The following is a 23,068-nucleotide window of genomic DNA, read 5'->3' as shown; positions in this document are numbered from 1 at the left end:
CTAGGCGTAATGGAGAGTAGATCAGTAACATGAAGAATTACAGGTCGGTCAGCTGGTTTCCTTAAAACCTGTCAATTAAGTTACTAAGAGCGTGGAAACTGAAAGACTTAAACTTTTGCTCAAACTTGTCAACTTGTCTCAAGGCAATTTTCAACCATTTTCTTTCAAAATCAAGAATGAAAATGCGGGTCACCATGAAAATTTCGGTACAAGAGTAACAAATCCATTTACTGATATTTGAAATTCAAAATGGCTGCCATCTCTGTGTTTATAACTCTATGGAGAAATATAAAATTTTCAATTTCAAAAAACTAAGATTATGAAAATTTTTCTTTTTCCAAGAGCATATAAATAAGTCCGCACAGGCTGTAGACCAGAAGAGTATTGGAAAAATTTGAGTGTCCTAATATCTGTCCCTGAGTTAAATTCTACCTCAGACTACTTTTAAGATTACTATCGTCAGACCTTAATGCTTATTACTTACTAACTATTCAATTTGAATTTTATTTCTATGTTCCCTAGGCTTACAATAATTTTGCTGTGGTTTTGGAACATTTACCAAAGAGAAGGTGTGATAAAATTGACAGAATTTCAGACTTCCATCAGTGTGCGAAATTAAGAGAAAATAGCTTCAGGTCATAAGGGCCTGCACCAAGCCAAAGCTTCAGGTCCTTACAGAAAACTGCCGGTCCTCAATAAATGCAGTTGTTAACGACCATTAAAGTAAACACTCTCTCGACTAATTACTATGCTTTTGAATGTTGTAATATTTAATTTTTCATGTCCTTTTATCAATACAAAAGGACTATTGTTCACATAGATTGCAGAATAGTGTAAGTGAATGCATCGTTCAGCTACATGATCTGGAATCTGAAAAAGATCACAGCCCTCATCTTCCTCACTGTCATGTGCACACATTTATCATGTTTTCCACCACGGGAGGGGGGACTATGGGACTAACAGGGGATTTGCAATGCCTTTTTCTCTAGCCATGTCAAATCCCCCACTTTCGGACCACAAAATGATGTCAAACACCCAGGGACCGGCGAATACAGGCTCATGCACTGACTACGTGAGGGTGATGAAAGCGAGACAGTTTGTCTCTCATGATAGTCTATGGGAGATGATGTTCTATACCGGATGCGCTATTTTGCGGGTTGCGGGCTGCGGGCTGCGGGTTGCGGGCATGAAAAAATGTGTGATTTTTGGTATCATTTTCGCTAGTAGATAGAATAAATGCTAAAATAGTATCTAGATGTATTTGTTTATGGAATAAAAGCCGTGAACTTCTTGAATAATGCCGTTATTTTAGCTTACATCTGGTAAAGCACCACCAACGTCAGAATAGTCCATTTCCCATCCAACATTCGCCGTTGCACAGCGCACTGCCGATCGAAGCTTTCGAAATGATATGACTGAACACGGATGAGTAATAATATGAACACAAGACAGATTTCACAACAACTCGCTATATTACCTTTTTATGTAATGATTAGGACGGATAGTTTAAAAGTAAGTTTCGGATCGTTGACAGCACAGATGAACTGGGAGATGAACTTCGGTTCGTTGAAACTCGACACGCCTAATAATTTGTTACTTTTTCATAGAATGCCATGCCCTTCTCACACTTCAGATTAGTTCAACCGCCGATAAAAGCACAATTTTCAGAATCGTTTTCAATGCCGTTTAAAATTATTTTATTGTGGTGAACACGATAATAGTCCTAGGAAACTTTTCATAGTCACGCTGGATCAAATGCATATGGAGCGACTATCATGCTGCAGGTGCAAGTCATAGAATATGTTCATGATATTAGGAGATACACAATTATTGAGAGCTGCAGAACACAAACTCATCCAAAAATATTCCTATTAGATCGATTCCTGAAAATAAGTCAACGCACCGACGTGTTTTTCCCGCTGAAATTCTCGCGTAAAATGTTAGCGGAATGTCGTTCTCTGTGGTCGTGACCTCGGTTGAACCGAAACGGCAAAGTAAGCTAAGTCCATTGTCGTACGTCTTTTTCTTTTTAAAGATTTCATGAAAAATACACGGCATTTAAATACACAACACTTCTACGCTTTTTGAAGTCAAATCTTTCCTTACACATTGCATTTAAGTAGGCATTGTTTAATTTTCTGTATGTGTTGCCCTAGAACCGAATTGTGAATAGATGCATTACAAAGAATTTACTTCCTATGGCCTGATACTAGAAATGTAACAATTTTCATTCCGCGATAAGTGGCGACATTTCCGAGGCGCGAATTTTTTTGTCAGTCTGGTATTATTTCTCACTCACATCCATGGCAAGAAAGAAAAGTGATTTCAGATCCCAAATTATTTGTGATGGCCAGGCAGCTCGGAACAAATAAATTGGTCCTCGGAATCGCCGCTTTTAGTTTAGCAGATTTTGATTTTCAGAAACATGACGTATTTCCACCCACTTGGTATGGTCTGTTATAGCATCTTTAGTCCAAAAGAATCAATTTTACAGCATATATGTTTTCAACAGCCTTCAAATGTACAGTATTATGTTAAAATACACAATATGGAATATGTTGTGTTTCATTAATTTTAACCATCTTGACCTGATGTTGAAATATGGACTTGGCAGGAAAAGGGATACTGTACGATAGACCTGATCATGATTATTGATAATAGACACCTAAAGGTTTTATTTCTTATATACTAAATGCCATATTACATATATTAGAAATCTAGCCATAATTCTAAAATCCCGCAGCCCGCAGCCCGCAACCGCAACCCGCAGCCTGCACTTTAGCAGATACCGTTCTATACATGGCTGTGTAAAATTGTACACTACACCAGGGCATGTGATATTGTGATTGATTGAAAATGGTTGGCGAGCTGAAAATCACTTCTGAAGTTAGCCAACGTGAGTGGTAGAGGAGTGAGTGAATACCTTAGTACCCTGAAAACGGTAATTGTGTGAATAATTTCTTACGTCTAAACAGAAGAAAGAAAATACTTGGTATGTATTTTGATATGACGTATGGCTTACTTTCAAAATTTTTCAAAAAATAAATGTGCTTAAATGTGGCCTCTGTTGCATTCATGAAAAAACAGGTGAAGTTATACTTTTAATTAAAAGAACAAGTATAATCGTAATTATAGAAATTGCAGACAACATGAATGGCACACGTCGCCACTCGCGGAAATGAATGCATATTTTCTTATTGAAAAGTTTTGACTAAGCGATTGCTGGGTCTCATCGCCTTTTAAAATGACTCTGCTAAAAACGATCGCGACACGATCAGTTAATCATACCGTAAAATGGTAAAAGACGTATTTTTTGCGATATTTAGGCGTACAGCCTAGGATGACGGTGAGTTTTGTATGCCTGTCGTAAAACGGTATACATCGAAACAATTTGAAGCCCTACTCTCGGCCTCTCAGAGTATACTCGACAAAACTGTTACAAAACTGTTATGATAAGGCCGCTCCGTTTTATAAAATGTACACTTGTTATCACGTGCTAACAGTCGGTCTTGTGAACTTTGGTTGAAGACCAACGAGCAAGCAAGATGTTCTAGCGTTCCAGAAACAAACGTAGCGAAACGTGAACTTGACTGTCGACTGCAGGTAATACTATTGGGCTGTCGTGTATTAACATCTTATCTTTGTTTTCGGCGTAGTTCAAAACCATGGAGGTAAAAATATACCTCCATGTTCAAAACCAAATATGATTAGTCAACAGCACTGTACTCGTAGTTGGTTTTTGTCTTAAACTCTTCTATGAACCGTTTTGTGTTTAGAACGCGTCAATTTAAAATCAAAGCAAAGAAAACGGAATCAGTTTGATAAAGTGAAGGGCTGTATTATGTACATTTGTGTAATTGTAAATTCCGAACACTTGAGTGTGGAATTAGTGAAGTGATACTGGGTGTGTCATATGACACAGATATGCTGAAATTACCAGGGTTACACTCACTAGACAAGTATTATTATAATATTGTATCGCATTGATGCACCAAAATAAATCCAGGACACGAAGTGCGATCAATATCCCCTGTTGCCACGCACTCCCACGGTGGAGAAACATTGATAGGTGCATGACATTCAAGTCTGAATCATATGATTCAAAGTTAGTCATTATCTGCATCTGTTACAGGTCTTGACGGAGAAATTTTCATCATCTACTCCAAATTCCAGTCGGTCATAAGGACCGACATGTTGCTAAAAACTTTCGGCCCGACGAGAAATTTGTCGGTCTCGGACCGTTGGACCGACGTTAATTTCGCACACTGCTTCCACTACATATATTGAGTTGTATCACTGTGATATTTCATAAATTTTGATTGCGTCATTTTTTAATTTTTTATCACTAGATTATTCAATGGTTCTTCTGATAAAGGGCGGTGAACTTTCTGGTACGGGTAACTACCAGGATCTGGTAAGGGCAGCATTTGGTAAGCCTGGTTATGTCTGGTTATCAGCAATACAGTTTCTGTACCCATTTATAGGTAAGACAATATTTGATTTTCACAAACCTTAGGTCTTAATTATTATTCCATACTTTTTTACTTATTACAAGATTTTTCTCTTTCCTTGATGTTACCTCTTCCCATAAATGAAATTAGTGCCAAAGACATGTATAAAACAATTAGGTAACAAAAGATAAAAGAATGAAGAAATATGTCTTATACAACAGAAATCATGAGAACAACTGTCTTTGTTCTTTAAAACTCTGCCTGCAGCTTTGCTATCACAAAAGGTCAAATGTGGTACACATGCAGACCTTATCTGTTTCACGTCCTCTGTATTTTGATTAGATTATGTCCTGTGTTTTGATTAAATTTCTGTCATGTTTCCAATTTACAATACTGTACAAAGTTGATTTCTTATTATCTAACTAGGATTTAATTCTTACTATCACTAACACTAACACTTTCTCATCAGTATTTCAATAAACTTGCTCATTCTGTTACCATGGTAAACCGAAGATCAAGAAGATGTCGAAGATGTTCCAAATTGCATGTGCTCGGGGAGTCATAAAAGTTTATGTCTGTAATAAAACTTTAAATGAAAAAGATTATGCCACATTTCACTGCATTTGCAATCTCTATTTCCTTGGATTTAGTGGCGTTTCCGTCTTCAAACTAATCCAAAAAATGTATATCTAAAAGGTCAATACATAAGGATACGGTGATCTTCCTGAACATCTGACAGTGTCATTGCAATCACTCACATGAGAATTATGTCAGAATCTATACAGAATAATGGTCAAACTTGAGTTTTCCTGACCATGTTCTCCTTTGAGGGTTTCTTTTTCCCTTGAATGGTTTTTACAAATCCTTTGGTCTTTTGTTTCTACATCAAAGTTTGACCTGAAATATCTGAGGGTTTTTTTTGCGTTATATAACAAAATATGGTTGTAGTTAGTTAGTTAGTTAGTTAGTTAGATAGATTGTTAGTCAATGTATCATAGTGACATTCGTCCAACAAAAAATACAGTTATGATAAGCTTCCAGCCGACTTACACGTCGCTTTGAAAACAGATCAAACATCAAAAACATCAAAAGTGAATACAATATACAATATCAAAGTTATAACAATATCAAAAACAAAGCAGATAGATCATGCTAGGTGTGTTTTGTCTTTACATGATTCATATACAGTGTTTTTTGAAAACGCATTTTTGATCCACAACTTGAACACTCCTGCACTTCCAGAGTCACAACGTGCCCTTTCTTTATGGTTACAATTCTCGTGCTGTGGTACATTTTCGATTTCAAGAGACACAAGTTTTTTGTCCGGTAGTAAAATATTAAGCAGGTGAAAAAGCAGAAACATTTTGAGCTTGATCTCACATGCTATATGATATCAAGTGCAGTCCTCAGTTTGTTTTAAAAATGAGGAACAAAAACCAAACGAAGCTTTCCAACTCTATTATTTATTTCTTATGGATGATTATATTTAACTTTCACTATAATGGACGAACAGAATTTCATGTCATTTCAGTTACTATTGAAGCCAATGTTTGGCTTGTTAGAACATTTTTCACTGAATCCATCATGAATTATAAATACTGTGTGGGTGAAAAAAAAAAACTAGCATGATGAAGCAAACTGATGGAATTAGTGTCTGGCCGTGGTGATGGATTAAAGTACGGTTGAGTGACATTCTCTCCTGGGGAAAGAGTTCTGAACTATATCAAGCAGTTGGCAGGTCCCAGGTGAATTCAGGCCTGCCAGAATTTATGTGTTTGGATTCGCAAGTGACCTGTCACTGTTTAGCAGAATCAAATTAAGTTGAGTGATTCCCTGAAGGATAGAGAGATGAGAAACACAAACTGGTGTGCCAATTTTAGATTCATGGATTTCTTTTGGGTTAGTGAAATACTGAAGACAAAAAATGGTGTGAGGGTTTAAGTAAATTTGAGTTTTGATGGCCTAGTCAAGATGTCGGCATTACTAATGTAATATTGGAGATCTTTTTTCATCTCTAAAGTTAAGAATTTTGATGTTTGCAGTCCCGGGTTCTTTAATCCATTATATTCTGCAGATCTGAAAAATAGCCAAATATCAGTAAATACTGTAAGTTCATCATGTTGGAAACACATGTTACATAAAAATATTCTATTTTTTACAACCAGTTAAGGGTGTTTTTTTTGTCTAGTGGTGGTGAACATGCACAGATATAGTCAACATTGGTCAGTCAGCTTAGTTGCTGAAGGGTCGACAAAAAACCTATGCAAAATTTACTGGTTGTTATAAAAAAGGAAGAATATTTTTATGTAATATTCTAATATTTCACATTTTTGCTGTTTTATTTTGGATCAAACTTGACTGATATTTTACCATTAAATACAAACAGGGGAATTGGGATCTATCCATGAATATTTTTTACCCTTTTTGAAAGTGAACTAATTTATGTTGTTCGTACTAGCTTGGAAGCACTGCCATACATAGCACACCTCATGACCAATGAACTGTGTGATATACAGTCTTTCCCATGGGTGTAAGCATCGACTAATGACTGTAATTTAGAATCATTATCACTCAGTGATAAAAATGTTATCAAGTATATACACTTACCGTAATTAAACCGTGTACCCTGGAAATGGGCAGACATAGAATAGTTTATATTTCTTATGAACTTTGAGAACACCTGCTTCAAATATTTGTTAAGAATTAATATATGCTCTTATTTATTATTTTTGGACATGCATTTATTAATGACAATTTTTTTTTGCTCATTCATCCAATATTAAAATGTCACTAGAGTTTTTCTTCATGAATGTAAATTTGTGATTATGAATATTCATGATTGCTTATTTGAATGATTACAATATCCAATCAGAGTGATTCTGACTTTTAAAGTGCGACTTTTTTTGTACTTTTTCAGCGATGATCAGCTACAACGTCATCATAGGAGATACTATTACCAAGGTCCTCATGAGAATATTTCACTGTAAGTCTCATTAGTCTGAGTACGTTCTTTAGAAAGCTCGTACACCTGCGCACTTTACTCTCACTCAATATAAATACTATATGCTGCGGAGAGATCTTAGGTATAAAATGTTTGTGACATGTCAAATGCTGAAGTTCAAGGTTGATAGAGGAAACAAAACATTAAAATGCTAGAGTTCCAATATATAATGGGAGTATGTGCAAGGCTATAGTTTGATCGCATTTTTTAGAAAATATTAATATTAAATAAAAATATTAGACTCTATGTAAATTATTGTAAGGTTAAAGTTTGCATTGTAATTTTATGGCAGAAATATCATTATGCAGTCATGATTGAGTCATTTTTGAAGTTTAAATGCAAAAATATCACTGTCAGAATTGATTTCTGTGTGTTCTTGGTGGCTAAAGATTTAAGGTACATCCACTATTTTTGTAGTTGAAGTTTTGTCGGGTTTATAAATTAAAATTCTGAAACAACAAAGTTTGATTCCTACTGCAGTGAAATACAAGCTGTCGTGGTCTTTGAAGTGTTCTCACCGAACAGATTAAGTATTGATGACGTGCGATGCAGGGTCCCGTCCCTTGTGGGAGACTCCTTTCTGATGTTATAACGGAAGCTGAATAAACAATTTGACAAGCCAAGTGTACAGCGATGTGTGTGTCACAACTCACAAGTAGTAAAATATTGATCTTTAGAGCCTGACCTTGATGCAGAGTATTCATCTGAAATCTAATGAAGAATCTAAACGTGCATCTTGAATTCGGTACGTTTGATAAATGACAACTGTCACAAACGTAACTACACAGGGCACCATAAGTCATGCGTACACTCATTGGCTATCTATTTTTCACAGGTTTCTTGAAAATTAAAGTTTCCGGTCCTCTGTGGAAACACAAAAATTGGACTGAGACCCTGAGACATTTATTTCTATGGATTTCCTCTGACAAGTTTCCCTGGTGTCAAATAATGTAGTGAATCTAAATTGAAATTTTGTATCTGATCTGCTGAAGTTGTTTCAGATGTTGTTTTGATGTGCATTATGATCCCCAGCTAACACTGAAAGGTCTTGGTTCTCTGAACATTACGCCATTATGTTACATGATGTTCAGACAATGTAGTGGACTGTAAATTCAGAATACCATCAGATAAACTATCCTTATATTGTATATCAATACATTTATTAGGTATGATCTTTACAACTTTCCATCACTATGGTGACAGTCACAATTTATATACTTTCATGTGTTTTACGGTTTACATCAAACATTCAACCTGCCTGACAAAATACATCTAGCTTAGTCTCCAAACAAATTCAAATACAATACAAAGAGACTGTCTCAGATATTCACATTGGCTGGCAAAAAACCCTTTAATTTGTCAAGTTCAATTTACACTTTTTCTTCCACCACTGGACTAAATTCTGTAGACTATTTTCATTTTTGCATGGACATACTCATCAAACTGTCATGTGTAAGTTCTCCATAAAAACACTAGAATTTTGCTGTAAAAAGTAGCAAACCATAAAGTGTGTATTTTATAGTTTTCAGCTCTGTGAATTAACATTCTATGCAAATGGTAATTGGAGATTGCAAAATTTGCAATTTTGCCGTTTCAAATGGCAAATTTAATTTAAAAAAACTTGCAAATGTAAAATCTGAGACAGTCTCTGCAGCACCATCACTCAACTGCACAGTCAGCGTGTGGATCTGTGATTTGTACTATGTGTATCCTGTTGGATTAGTACAGGGATGTAGATTTCTGTGAATCAATATCGCATGAAAATCCCCCATTGAGTACAGCGGCTATGCCGCAATTCATGAAATTCATACTATAAAAGTTTTTTCATTTTTTCCTAACGGTTTTTTGTCTAAATTTCAAACAAAGTGGACTTATACCCACACTGGCAAAGTTGAAATGATCTTATACCAAATATTGGCATGTTCTTACTTTTCTCAAAAAAATTATTTAAAAATTTGCCCAAAAAATCCTGTGTCCAAAGTATGTATCTTTCAGCAATCAACATACCTGTACATTTCAAGTATCCATGGTAACAGTGGCATTGTGATATTGAATTTTGCTTGCATTGTTTCCTCTTCCAAATCCCATGTACGCTACATATTTGCAATGTCATAGTACCAGAAGAAGATCGTAAGTACCAGTGTTTTCTTTTGTGATCAGCCTGTCTCTTTTTACCCTTTGTAACTGTTGCTACAATTTTCCCTCTGATCCTCTGCTGGTAGCTTGCTCTTCCTCCTCTCATTCTGCATTTCTCATCTTCCTGCTTGTCATAGAATGAAATTCCACTACCTGAATATAAATACTACAACACTAAGGGACAAATAAGGTTTCCTCGCCATCATTTGCTTCAAAAACATAACACCATTAAATTAAAGCATGAGTTCATACATACTGAGAGTTTTTGATTTTACGAGTGTCAAATTTATCATGGTTTGCAGTTCAGAGCAAGTTTTAGATAAGTGGCATGTAGTTGCTCCCTCCGGTTGTCTGCATACTCTTATCTTCAGCAGTACTTAACTTAACATAGCTGAAAGTATTCATAATCAAGTTTAGCTTACCAATCTTTCATTATGCTTCCTAATGGCAAACTATATACTGCCCAGTAACTGACTTTTCAAATGGTTCTAAATTTTCAAAAACTGAGCTAAAGTTAATTTGTCCTTTTAGTCCTTTTCTGCCCAATGAGGGCACTGTTCACATGTTTGAAATTGACTAGTCTGTCTCATGGACTTCTGATGTGCTTACTAAACCAATCTGCACAACCTTCTGATGTTAACAATTATGGAAAATATAAGGTGTGTTTTTTCTTATATTTGTTCACTTTAATAATGATCAGCACTGATGTGTACATTTGCCGTGTTTTTTTAACAAACACTTGCCAATTTTTACACCCTTTAAATTTGATTTATTGCAGTAAATTTTTTAACATTTGTGAAATGTTAATTGTAGTATTTATGAATAGCAGCACTTTTTCTTTGACAAAGACCGGATTCTGTCCTTATTTACAGAAAACAATTATATAATGGTTGCTACTGTTTGACACAAATTTTTCACATTTGGTGACTTTGTCTCTCACAAGTCAGCACTTTTTATTTCGAAAATTCAATTTTTACATATTAGAATAGTACAGATTATTATCTACTTGGATAAACTGTGAAATGCTCAAAATAGGCAGCATTTTTATATTTCCAAAATTCATCGTTGATATATAGAATGGTACAGAATATTATCTACTTGGATTAAAGGTATACTGTCACCTGTTCCAATTTCGCCACAGTTACCATAGAAAGAGAAAATCTAACCAATCACAGATTTTAAGCGGGTGGCTGCTTTTTAAAAACAGTGCCCTCACATGGTCATTTTGTAATACCAAGGAACGCCCCTTTTACCATATATGGGCATATTTAGATTACAGGTGACTGTATACCTTTAACTGTGAAATATTTGAATTATTCTGTTCAAATAATTCATTTTGCAAAATAACTAATTTGGGTAAAAATACAGCATTACCAGATCATTAATTTGGTAGGGTAACCAACACCAACTAAGTACTCATAAAAGCTTGTGACAAATAAAGAGTAAGATGTTGCAAGGGTTGGACTTGTTATGCATGTCTAGAAACAAATAGGGAAAACTTAAAAAAAATAATTAGAGGAATTTCTCTTCACAACAACTTTAAGTCAATTTTTGAATAAGTTGAATTCATTCTTACAACCACTGAAAAAATAAGAAACATTACTTTTGTTTATTTTTTTTTATTAATAATGACCTCCACAGGCGAGGCCATTTATGGAAGACTTACCATAAATATTGTATTATGTTATTTCATTTAAGGTAGTATGTGCCTCAAAAGTGAAAGACTTAAACTTTTGCTCAACTTCCCTCAATGAATCTTTCAAACATTCTCTTACCAAATCAAGTATAAGTCTGGGGTCGCTGTGCAAATTTTGGTACTAGAGAAACATATTGCTCAAGATTTACTGATATTTGAAATTCAAAATAGCAACCAACCCTGTGTTAACTCTGTGGGGGAAAATAAAATTTTTAATTTTCGAAAAAACCTAAGACGACAATTTTCCTTTGTCCAAGAATATTAAATGAGCCCCCACAAGTGGTAGATTAGAAAAGAATTGTAAAAATTTAAGTTCTCATAAATGTCCCTGAGGCACATTCTACCTTAAACCGATCTCTGTTTTCAAAATCTTCATGAGTTCCACCATTTTACTCTTTACCCATAATCCTTTGTGATCTGATAAATGCATGACTTACATCTTTCATTTTTACATCTCATTTATTTTCTTGTGAATTTGATTTTTTGTTAACAATACTCCATGCATGTCAATGTGGCAGCAATGACAGTTTCTAGTAAGTAGATCCCAGAGAATTATTTTTGTTTCAATAGAGAATATTTCTAGGAGAGGAGATAGACATTGCATCATAACATTGCACTGAAAAAAATCATTGTGATAGGGTTCCTAGGCAGCAATAAATATGATGGAACCGCATTCAGTAGAATTTTGAGAACAAAAAAGAAGTTGATTGCTGAAGAAATGTCAGACAAGATTTTTAAGAGATTGTATGATTTACAATGTTCCTTCCAAGGCTGTCTACACAGAGTTATGTTACAGAAGCAAAGTACATATTCCATTACATCAAAGAAACAAATATTGTGTCATGCAATGCCTATAACCTAACAAAACCCTTTATGTTTGCCACATTTCTTTTTGATTTGATTCATCATCTTTCATTTTCCTGGCACTGCCCTTCAGATTTTTCCCCTCCATTTCAATATCAGTGAGTTTTGTTCTTTTCAGTTGTTCCAAAAGTTCATGATATTGATGACACTCACAAGTTTCAAGGGTCTTTCATCCAGACAGATGTGAATAATTTACTGAGAAAATTCAGGCTAAAATTCAAGAAAAAATATGATTTCCTTCCTTAAGCCCTATAAAAGGCATTTTGTTCACTAATATATGGTTATTCTACCCCTCAATATTTCATCTGTTTCCATTTTATTTCATTTTTAATATGTAAAAAAGGTTCACCCCTAAACTGGATGATACTTTGTTCCATTTCATTGCAAAATTGAAGTTAACATGCAATAAAATTGATTAAAATGTAAAAAATGAAATATAATTAATTGAAATGGCCATGCAGGTGAATTAAATATGGAATACCAGTTATGACAGATGGCCTAGATGAGTATAACCTGAAGCAGTTTTATTTTTGATTTAAATACCTCTCATGTAGTTGGTTTGATTTTCATTCTTTTATTCAAGGAAATAATTTGATGTTTAATGTCATGTTTCATAATGTCATAAAATTAAAAATATATGTGATCAGATTTTATGTTAAATGATTCTGTTCATGTTAATTTATTGTAAAGAATATTTCAAACTAAAAGCATTTCCAAATATACATGTCAAATTTTCCTATTGGCTGCTTAGTATGAACAAAGAAGTAACAAACTTAAATTGGTAGCCATGATATTTCGTTTTTCACTAATTATACCAAGTAAGTATACCTCAAGTAAGTTGTTTTTGTGGAGAATGTGAATGTCTCTGTAATTTTACCTTGATGGTTGGTTATAATTTCAAATTTCTTGATCTACAACACTCTTTATATTTCTATCTACACAGAGGTCAGACCAAGATTTTGGTGGCAAATTTTAAACTGCCTCTAATGAAAGCTGTACTTCTTAACTATTTATGTTAACTCCCTGTTTTTATTTAAAGATCTTTAGATGCAGTGATTAGTATTTCACAGAGCTAAATTTTTTAAAGTATGATATTAAAACTTACTGGTAATGTGTCTGAAGTATACCTTTGTACCATCTGAATGTAAATGATGCAGAATTTATATTCCCATATTGCAACTCTTTTTTGTGTAGTTTCCAATAACGAAGCAGAATAGCTGATATTGGGTTTACAAAAGGCTGCTTGTCAGCCCTATCATACTGGCAGACTAAAACATGCTTTTCCAACATACGTATCACAAAAATCAGGTGTCTTTGTTCGATGAAATTTGATGAGAAATTTTCATTCAGGAGACCATAATTGAGCTGAGAAAGAAAATTCCAAATATTGATTTTGTTTTGTTGGTTTCTAATGTTGTTTATTTATTCACCTTTTGCTGTCTTCAGTGGGCACAGATCACGTACTGGCAAATAGGTATTTCATCATCAGCATTTCAACAGTACTTGTGACACTGCCTCTTTCTGCGTATCGGAATATATCCAAACTTGTCAAGGTGAGTATAGCAATTTGACGAAAGCCATGGAAATCTGTCGTATTTTGCATACCAGCCATTTTCTTACTGAAATATCATTGTGCCTCAGTTGTCAATAGTGACACTATTTGATATGATGTCTACTCTCTTACCTTGAGTTGGATCAACCATTGCTTTTTAAACAGAGTGGTATACAATATGTGGTGAAGAAGTTATGATACCCCAGTATGATCCAAGTTCAGTCATACCGTAAATGAGGTGTATAAATGTTTGGTCAAACAAACTCTGAATGACCCCACACACCAGGAACTGGTAAAGGCATTGATACTTGAAAATCTTATTATTTTGATATAATGAGCATACTATATCAAAACTTTCAGACAATGACAGTGTTGATGCAATATTCACATCATCAGCTTTTCACAAGGCAACTATGAACTGAATTGAAACAAATCAGATTCAGCTACTTGGCAATTGAATCGCCAGAACGTGTTAAACTTTTATTGCTACATCAACCATTCCATCCAGGTCTGTGATTGGTTAAAGCTAATTCGCAGTCATGCCCATGTTAGCACAAATCTGAATTCCAGGAGTGATAACGCTACAGATATTATGCATTTTCTTGAACGCAATACTTCGACAGTTACTCAGTTTTCCACTACGTGCATTATTTTTTCAATGAGATATGAAGTACTTTTGAAGAAAACTCTTAAATTTTACTTGGGAAGTAAAATTTAAAGAACAGACGCTTTATTTGAAGTAAATAATTGGCAACCGCATCACCTCAAATCTGCTTGTCATTCAGTGCATGGAAAGTCAACTCAGCATGAAATTCTTGGGTCACAATCACCGTAATAGGGTGAAATGTGCTTCAATTGAAGACAATCTATCTTCACAGGAATTGCTCAGATGGTGATTGACTCCTAGGCTAAAAGGGGAGCATGCAGTTTATACGTGACAAAGCTTTATATTAAAGGAATTTTGTCACTTGATTTATTTGTAGCAGCCAACCATTGATTTTCACTTGAGTGCCACAAGAAAGTGTGCCACTGACTGGGGAATATGAATATATGTTGTAAATTTGTGGTTAAATACTTATTTTGGATGTGATACAACTGTAACATGAAGGATCACAGAATGATATGGTCATATTAGTCTGTTTTCATTGTGAAATTATTTTCACTGAATATGTTACAAAACAAGTTCCTATATCGAATGAGATGTATGACTCCTGCTGCTTTCAGTTCTCAGATGGCAGTTTTTGTCAAAACCATTCGGTTACAGCCGGACAAATACTCAATGTCCAGTCTAAGACTGATAGCATTTTTTCATTCACAAACACAGTGATTTCTCAGATCTCAACATATATCATCGTGTTCATCATTTTTGTCATCTTCTCATTTGTTACTCTTTACATGGGTTTTGTTTCTCATCAGCCATATAGTGATATCACTCTTACATGACAACTTTTAATGTTTGTATTTGATTTCTTTAAATTCTTAAAGCTGCCCTCATGTCTTATCATTCTGTCTCATAGCTCTGCTTATTCAATGAGTTACACACATCTCTGAAACTTAATTTGGTTCTCGCTGTTACATTGATGTACCAGCCGTTGTCCAATGAAATTCAAAGATTCAACATTTTCACATGTTCTCTTTTTGCCATATTTAATCTCTTTTTTACATCTACTTCTTGCTCGCTTTAATCTTGGCTGTATGTTGAAGCTATGTAAGGTGAATGGCACACACACACGTATGCACCCCTTTTTTCATTGATCTGTAGCTTAACCCTTTCACCACAATGGTTTGGGCCAAACCCATTGTTATCAATGGTGATTGTGGACCTGTTTACAGGGACTTGGGGTCGACAGGTTCAGTTGCAGACACTCAGACTTCATGGACAATCTGTGATGTTCATGCAATGAATTTTCAGAAAGATATACTTACATACGGTGTACGTCTGTACAGTTTGCAATCCTTCATTTTCTTTGAACAACGTGACATTCTACTGTACTTGTTCATGGGTACAGACACAGACATCATCTTTGCTCTACCAGCTCAAATGGAAACATCTGTACCTGTGTTATCTTACAGTGGTTTGCATTGAACCATATCAGCCCATCATCAAGAAATCAACTCTGCAAAGGTTGAAACATTGTCTGGAAGGGGGTCAGATGGATAGTCAAAACAACACCACCAGATCTGCACAAAAAAACGTTTGCAAATGATGCATTGTCTGGACAGTTAGCGGGATGTGTGTTATGTTGTTTTGACTGTACATGTGAGCTTCTCAAAACAACTTTTGCAGAGTTGATTTTGTGGCTGACTGACATTACCACCAAGACAATAGTTGCTTGACTGTGTTTGCAACTCTTCAATTTAGAGATTAATACTGTCAATGGTTCAGTGCAAATCACAGTAGATCACTGCAGTAAACAGTTCAGACACAAATTGCATGTTGTCATAATGTACATTAGCTTCAAATCATTAGCACAAATGTTATTCAAAGACAGATTTGTGTTCATAATCATATAACCATCTTTGTGAATTTAGTTTACAATGTCAAACTTCATGTGACTAGTTTGTAATAAAAAGTGAAATTTCAGGACTACATGTATAGAAAATGTTTGTATGTCGGTGTGATCAGTTTGTTTTTCTTCTTTGTTGTGACTAATTTCAGGTGATTATCTGGTAGTTATCTAACCATAGGATTGTCACAAGTTCAACAGTTGTGTTGTTAACTACAATGACGTGTCATTCTGTCATATGTACTAATTTCACAATGATCTTGTACTTCGTAATGTCCATAGCTGACTCCCACTTTTAAAATAACATTTTCCTTTTAACGTGTACTTGTGACTAACATTATATTGGTCCTGTTTACTTGACACTAAGTACACCATGTAGAAGTGTATTGTCTTGTCATGTTCTTGACAATGAGTTTTTAAGGAGATTTGGTGACTCTACCCCATGGAAATGAATTTTCCTAAGCTCTTGAAATTCCCCTCTGACCATCCGATATGTACACATACCCAACTGTATTCAATGAGATTCCCAATTATATTGGCTGCGAATTTCATGATTTCTTCATTGTTGTTATTGAACATATTGAACTGATTAATTTTTTCTTTATTTCAGGTCTCCATTGTTTCACTTTTCATGGTGGCATTTATCGTCATAGTAATAATCGTACGGACAGCAACGATGGGACCACATATGTAAGTTTACTCAAATGACCTGTTGAGGGCGCTGTTAATGTTGCTCTTCAAGGCACCACACAATCCCACATTCAAAGTATCACCTATGGTTTAAAATACTGCAATACATATGCAAAGCTGTAGAGAATTATTTCTTGTGCACAATCACTATGTCCCTTACAATTGCTTCCAAAACATATACAAATTGATCTTTTTGAATTGTGTTAGCTGCCAGTTTTTTCAATGTTTTTGGCTTGAACAAAATGTTATCATTTATTTAATTCAATTTTCAGACCACCGACACCAGGTGCCTGGGATTTTGGTCACATACATTTTGCACAAGCAATAGGTATCATGTCATTTGGTAAGTGTCATTGTTCACCCAATTTATAGCAGCTGTGTTACACCCAGTATTTCAGTCATTTGCACATTTTTCTTATGAGATCTCTCCACTAATAATGTAAGGCAGCTGGCTATGTATGGTTTGCAGAAGTACATATTGAAATACAGAAACATTTCATAATGGAAACTTTTATGAACTGTATTTCCATAACCTTGTCATGAGTCATTTTCTATTTTAACTGAAAGCTATTGGCTGTGCTAAATCTCATATTTTTTTGTATTTTGTATTTTCAGCTTTTGTGTGCCAACACAATTCATTCCTAATATATGACTCCCTAGAAGAGCCAACGATCAAGAACTGGTCTCTCGTAGCTCACATCTCAGTCATGGTTTCGTTTCTTGTGAGTGCATTGTTTGGAGCCTGTGGATACGCCACTTTTAAAGGCTACACACAAGGTTTGTGCAAATTCACATCTCACAAAATTATGACATGAATGTTTCAATGGTAATAAAACTTTAGAGAAATGGAGACTCTCTAATCAGAAAGAGAATTTTATTGCGACCTGAGTGTACCCCTATGAAAGTTTTGATTTTTCACACATTCTTTGGACCTGTAACTTGTCCTCCCCCTGTATGCTCATGGTCAGTCCACCCCTTACCCAAGCAAAAGTCACTTGAAACATTATTAGTTGTGATGTCCAAGAATGCAAAATCAAGCCTTGCATTGTAAACGCACGAAATAAACAGAATTGACGTCTTGTCTGATTACGAAAGCTATCACATGATGCATAGTATATGAATATTCATCTGTCGCAATCATTGTTATTTGGATTTGCATATTGCTCATTTGCATAGGTGAATACTAATATTCCATGTTTCAAGCATTAGGTGTATCTGATGAGTAGACAGTCTGTCTATAGATCTTCCATTTCTCAATTCTTTCTTGAACCATTGATCGAAGATTCATACGGCATCGTCTTGTTGTCTGTCAACATTGTAGTTTAGTTTTGTGTATATATATTATATATATATATATATATATATATATATATATATATATATATATATATATATAATATTTGTATTTTGCCGACTTCGACATATTAATTTGTATTTTGCCAACTTCGACATATTAATTCGTATTCAGTTCATTCTCACCTTTGAAAGCAGTTCAGAAATTTTGTATCCTTATGTGCAAATGTATAAAAAAACTGTATCAAAATTACTTAAAGGTAGAATTCACCTCGGGGACAGATTTTCAAACTCTCAAATGTTTACAAATACCTCTCTGATTGACCACGTGTGGACTTATTTTGAAACTCTCAGGGTAAATAGAACTTTTATTGTCTTATTTTGGGAAAATTGAAAATTTAAATTTTTCCATAGATTCAACTCAGGGATAGTTGCCATGTTGAATATCAAATTTGGTAAATTTAAGATTATTTATTTCTCTAGTACCAACATTAGAGCAATTACCTCTGATGTTTATTCATGATTTTGAAAGAATTTTGTTGAAAGCTTTTTGGAAAGTTTTAGCATAAGTTTAAGTCTTTGAACTTCCAGGTGCAAATTACCTTAAAGGTATACTGTCACCTATTCCAATTTTGCCATAGTTACCATGGAAAGAGAAAATCTAACCAATCACAGATTTTAAGTGGTTGGCCACTTTTTAAAAACAGCACCCTCACATGGGCATTTTGAATACCAAGAAACACCCTTCGACCGTATATGGGCATATTTAGATTACAGGTGACTGTATACCTTTAACAGTGATGCACACAAACCAGGCGTGACTAAGAGATATGTAACAACCGACCTCGTGTGATAAATGAAATAAATTATAAATAAATAAATTTACAAATAAGCAATACATTGCCATTTTTTCTGACTGAAATATTATTGTCTTGACTTTTCAGGGGATATCTTAGAAAACTATTGCCATGACGACGACCTGGCCAATGCAGCTAGGTTGATCTATGGAATCACCATCATGTTTACTTTTCCAATAGAATGTTTTGTAACAAGAGAAGTAAGTGCAAAAATTTTCTTTATGAAATCTTCTCCACCAAAACATGTTATGCCTTTTTCTGGCAAAGTTTACCTCTGTAGAAAGAAGATAGGTGAAGGAGTATTGCCAGTAAATAATATTTTAACCTTTTGAGTGCCAAAGTAAGTTTTTGCAACCTTTATAGAATGTAAATCAGATAATTTTTTTCAGATTTTTTCCAAACTTTTGATTAAAAACAGTAATGTCCATTTAGTCCAAACTTGTCAAAAAAACACAAAAATTCAATAAAAATTCCAAAATTTTATTGGGGGAAATTTACAGCACTCAAAGGGTTAAATGGATGAGCTGTCCTTAGAGCAGATAGTGATCTTCACAATCAACAAACTTCAACATTTCATAATTATCTTAGTATTCATTCAAACTCTTTTGTCACTACTCTGAAGGTTCTGGATAACATCATAGTAAATTGGGGCTATGCTGAAAAGCCGCAGACGCTGACCAGACATCTAGTGGAAACCCTTATACTTGTAGGACTGACTCTAGGTATCTCCATGGCGACAGACTGTCTTGGAATTGTCTTAGAACTCAATGTAAGTATCGGCATTGAAATAGCACCTTGTCATGAACTGCATCTGATGTGAGGTGACATGTAGATTTGCACCATTCTTAAAAGTACAGGATTTTTCATTCATATTTCTGTCACTTTGGTCTGATTCAACTGCAACCCACGGTTTCAGAATGTCAGCTTGTACAGATGGAGATAGTTACAATTTTGGAACCCAATTTCCTGCAAAAAAAAAACACAGGGTATGCATTTAGTGTTGTGTTAAATAAACTTTGAAGTCAACGCACTGCCAAGTATCAAATCTTATTCTCTCCGCAATCCTGTGGAATAGAAGAGTATTGACAGATATGCAAGATATTCTGCTGTATGAAGAATACTTAGGGTTGATAATGTACAAAGGCAAATGTTTCAGATGTATGACTCTCTAAACTGTACTATAATGAGAGAATTTGGAGAGAAAAATGTCTCCATTAATCGCCAGAGAAATAACAAATGAGATTATATGTATGTGGAAGTGTTTGAAGTCAGACTGTATCCCTCCTTTCATTTGTTACATCCCAATGGTTTGATCTACGCACAGAAGACACATGAACTCCATTGCTACTTGTTTGAAATATTTACAAATATCTGTATAATCACTCACCAATTTTTCTTGTAAATTTCAGGGTGTCTTGGGTGCAGTGCCATTGGTGTTTATCCTACCTTCAGCTTCGTATCTCAAATTTGAAGAAGGCACGCTCTATTCGCTTCGCAAACTGCCAGCTCTCATCATTTGCATCATTGGCGTTTTCTCCATGATTGCAGGTTTCATCATGTCTTTCATTTATTCCAAGTCATGCAGCCATGGACGTGAGATGTGGTACTGTCAGGGAAACACATCCTTGCCGATTCACCATGTCTTTGACAACCAGTCATTGGATTACGGTTACACAACAGAAGAAATCTACAATTTGGCTGATTTTGTCACCTCACCACTGCCTTAACAATGTACCAAAAATCATTGTATTGTCTTCTTTAGATTGTAAGCTCCATTTGAAAAAAAATACTCGTGATCTTTTGTTTTCGTATCATCAGACAAAGACTCCAAGTCTTGTGTGTGGGTGTCCTCCATCACTGCCAACTGGGATGTGACAGCGCCCCAACACAACAGTTTCTTCAGCAATTGCAATTAAGTATGATGCAGTACATTTCAATGATAATGAACCTGAAATGCAATACAAAACTAAACAATAAATCAGTGCAATTGGGTAACATACAATAAAATTTTATGAAGTAAAAGTTGCATAAAAATGAAAGTTCATCAAGAATGCTGCTTTTGGATGAGTTATGGGAAAGGGAAGGCAAACACATGTTAACATTGTTCCATTTAGTTGTATCAGCTTTGCTTGAATTACACTCTATCAGCAGTGGTTCCCTTTGCAAAGTTTTCAAGAGCTTGTTTTACGATGTTATTTACAATATAGAAATATGAAACCATTTTAATTGTAATTTTCACCGCACCATGACAAAGGGGATCTTTTTTAATTTTGAATTCAGCTCTGTGCATAAGCAAGTAAAAATCAGGTAAAATGCAAAAAATAAAAGATTCGCCTCAATCTCTCACCACATTGAAACAAACAGTGGATTTCAATATAGGTCATCAGGGGAGGAAGACTTAATATTAGAGTACTACAGTGTCAGACTCTGTATAAAATTTTGGAACGAAGACCAATTGCAGTGAAAAACATAATTAGAATCACGGTGTATCGCCTATTTCAAATCCTCCAGTGAGTGTAAAGTCTTTTCCTGGATCTGTTTGAGTAATCTCTTTCCATTGTTCCATATTATTGTACAAGGTGCCATAGATTGCTATTTATATTGATTGATTATAGATTGCTATCTTTTATTTGTCCATGTACTGGTTTGTATAGCACCCCAACTGCCCCTTGTTTCAGAGTATATGTACACAAATTAAACCACCACATTGACATATTGAAGGTATACTGTCACCTGTTCCAATTTTGCCACAGTTACCATGGAAAGAGAAAATCTAACCAATCACAGATTTTAAACGGGTGGCCGCTTTTTAAAAACAGCGCCCTCACATGGGTATTTTGAATACCAAGGAACGCCCCTTTGACCATATATGGACATATTTAGATTACAGGTGACTGAACCAAGACATTGGTTTCTAGTTGCACTGAACCAAGAAGGTGGCAGTTTTCAGTAGGCTGGAAATATGCTGTCTTGGTTCCACACTTTCTTCAAATGAACACCGTTACAGGCGCATTTTTGTTTTTGTTTTATGAACAACTAACGCTCTAGTGAATCTTAAATTGCTATTACTTGTGGATTATCCAAAATACCCTTCAGAACTATCAGTCAATAAGTAGTATGTCTTTTATTTGTGTGTTTGGCCGTTTTTAGATTTATTTAGTTACCACTGTCAGCTTTCTGTAGTATTGGAATGGATATCTTCAGTGTTTTTAAGAATGTGAAGGGAAGCCAAATTTTGGCAGGTAGGATAAAAAAAACGCAAGACTATAAAAGCAGGGATAATAGTTAAACTTGTCACATGCTTTCTATATATAATAGCTACTTTACATAGAATGTTATTTGAAACTGAAATACTTTCTGCCTATGCTGGTAGCATTCACAAACAGTTCAGGACAGAGTGTTTTTGAGCAAATCTGATCAAATTTACAGTTTTAATCATTAACTTATCATCTGCAGTGATTCATGCGATATTTTTAATCAGTCAGTCACTTTGACCAACAAAAAGAATTAATCCAAGTTTTCATTTTTGGTATTTATCAATCAGATAAGAAAATTTTGAATGAAGTCTTAGGCAATCTTATTTAGGATTTTAAAAAAATTTCAGGACCAGGTGCAATGGAAAATTAACAGTTCCAATATAATAAGTAAAAGTCAACACTGAATTTTGAAACAAAGAAAGTATGTACAAATACCAATAATAGTTGTTCCAACATGGAATGCCTTTATATAAGGTTTTCCATTGTAGAGAGTTCATAACTTTGTTGTGAAATTCGGCATGTATTCTGTAATTAAGTTGTGTATTACTGACATTGTAGAAATTGTATCATTTGTGATATGGAGAAGTGTATATGTTCTTTGCTGTGCTTTGTACATAGTCGAGATTGTATATGTATATTGGTTTTTGATGAGATTAAAATTGTATTTTATTTCTCAAACAACTGCAATCTGTTCTGATTTTATTAAAACTTTAAATGCCAAAGCCAACTTTTTTCTCCTTTGTAAAGTATAACCCTTCCAATTT

The 23,068-nt window shown here is 34.7% G+C and overlaps 1 protein-coding gene across 9 annotated transcripts in view; it reads left to right on the top strand.

The window, feature by feature from the left end:
• The window catches only part of LOC139141010 (putative sodium-coupled neutral amino acid transporter 11), a 65,124-nt gene extending 42,285 nt beyond the window's left edge, over positions 1-22,839 (top strand). For 5 of the 9 annotated variants that reach the window (XM_070710563.1, XM_070710562.1, XM_070710561.1 and 2 more), the window contains 11 exons: positions 4,350-4,484; positions 7,369-7,434; positions 9,568-9,582; positions 11,803-11,817; positions 13,595-13,701; positions 16,818-16,897; positions 17,170-17,240; positions 17,513-17,674; positions 19,135-19,247; positions 19,670-19,816; positions 20,457-22,839. In XM_070710563.1, coding sequence (XP_070566664.1) covers positions 4,350-4,484; positions 7,369-7,434; positions 9,568-9,582; positions 11,803-11,817; positions 13,595-13,701; positions 16,818-16,897; positions 17,170-17,240; positions 17,513-17,674; positions 19,135-19,247; positions 19,670-19,816; positions 20,457-20,774 — 1,229 coding nt within the window. In that variant the 3' untranslated portion in view covers positions 20,775-22,839. The remainder of the gene's footprint in view (positions 1-4,349; positions 4,485-7,368; positions 7,435-9,567; positions 9,583-11,802; positions 11,818-13,594; positions 13,702-16,817; positions 16,898-17,169; positions 17,241-17,512; positions 17,675-19,134; positions 19,248-19,669; positions 19,817-20,456) is intronic. The other 4 variants (XM_070710566.1, XM_070710569.1, XM_070710567.1 and 1 more) reach the window with 2 other exon arrangements.
• The last annotated feature ends 229 nt before the right edge of the window (positions 22,840-23,068 follow it).

This window comes from Ptychodera flava, chromosome 9 (genome assembly GCF_041260155.1).
Source record: "Ptychodera flava strain L36383 chromosome 9, AS_Pfla_20210202, whole genome shotgun sequence".
NCBI classification, from domain to species: domain Eukaryota; kingdom Metazoa; phylum Hemichordata; class Enteropneusta; family Ptychoderidae; genus Ptychodera; species Ptychodera flava.
The sequence above is the reverse complement of the archived record's forward strand: the minus strand, read 5'-3'. Positions and strand labels throughout refer to the sequence as shown.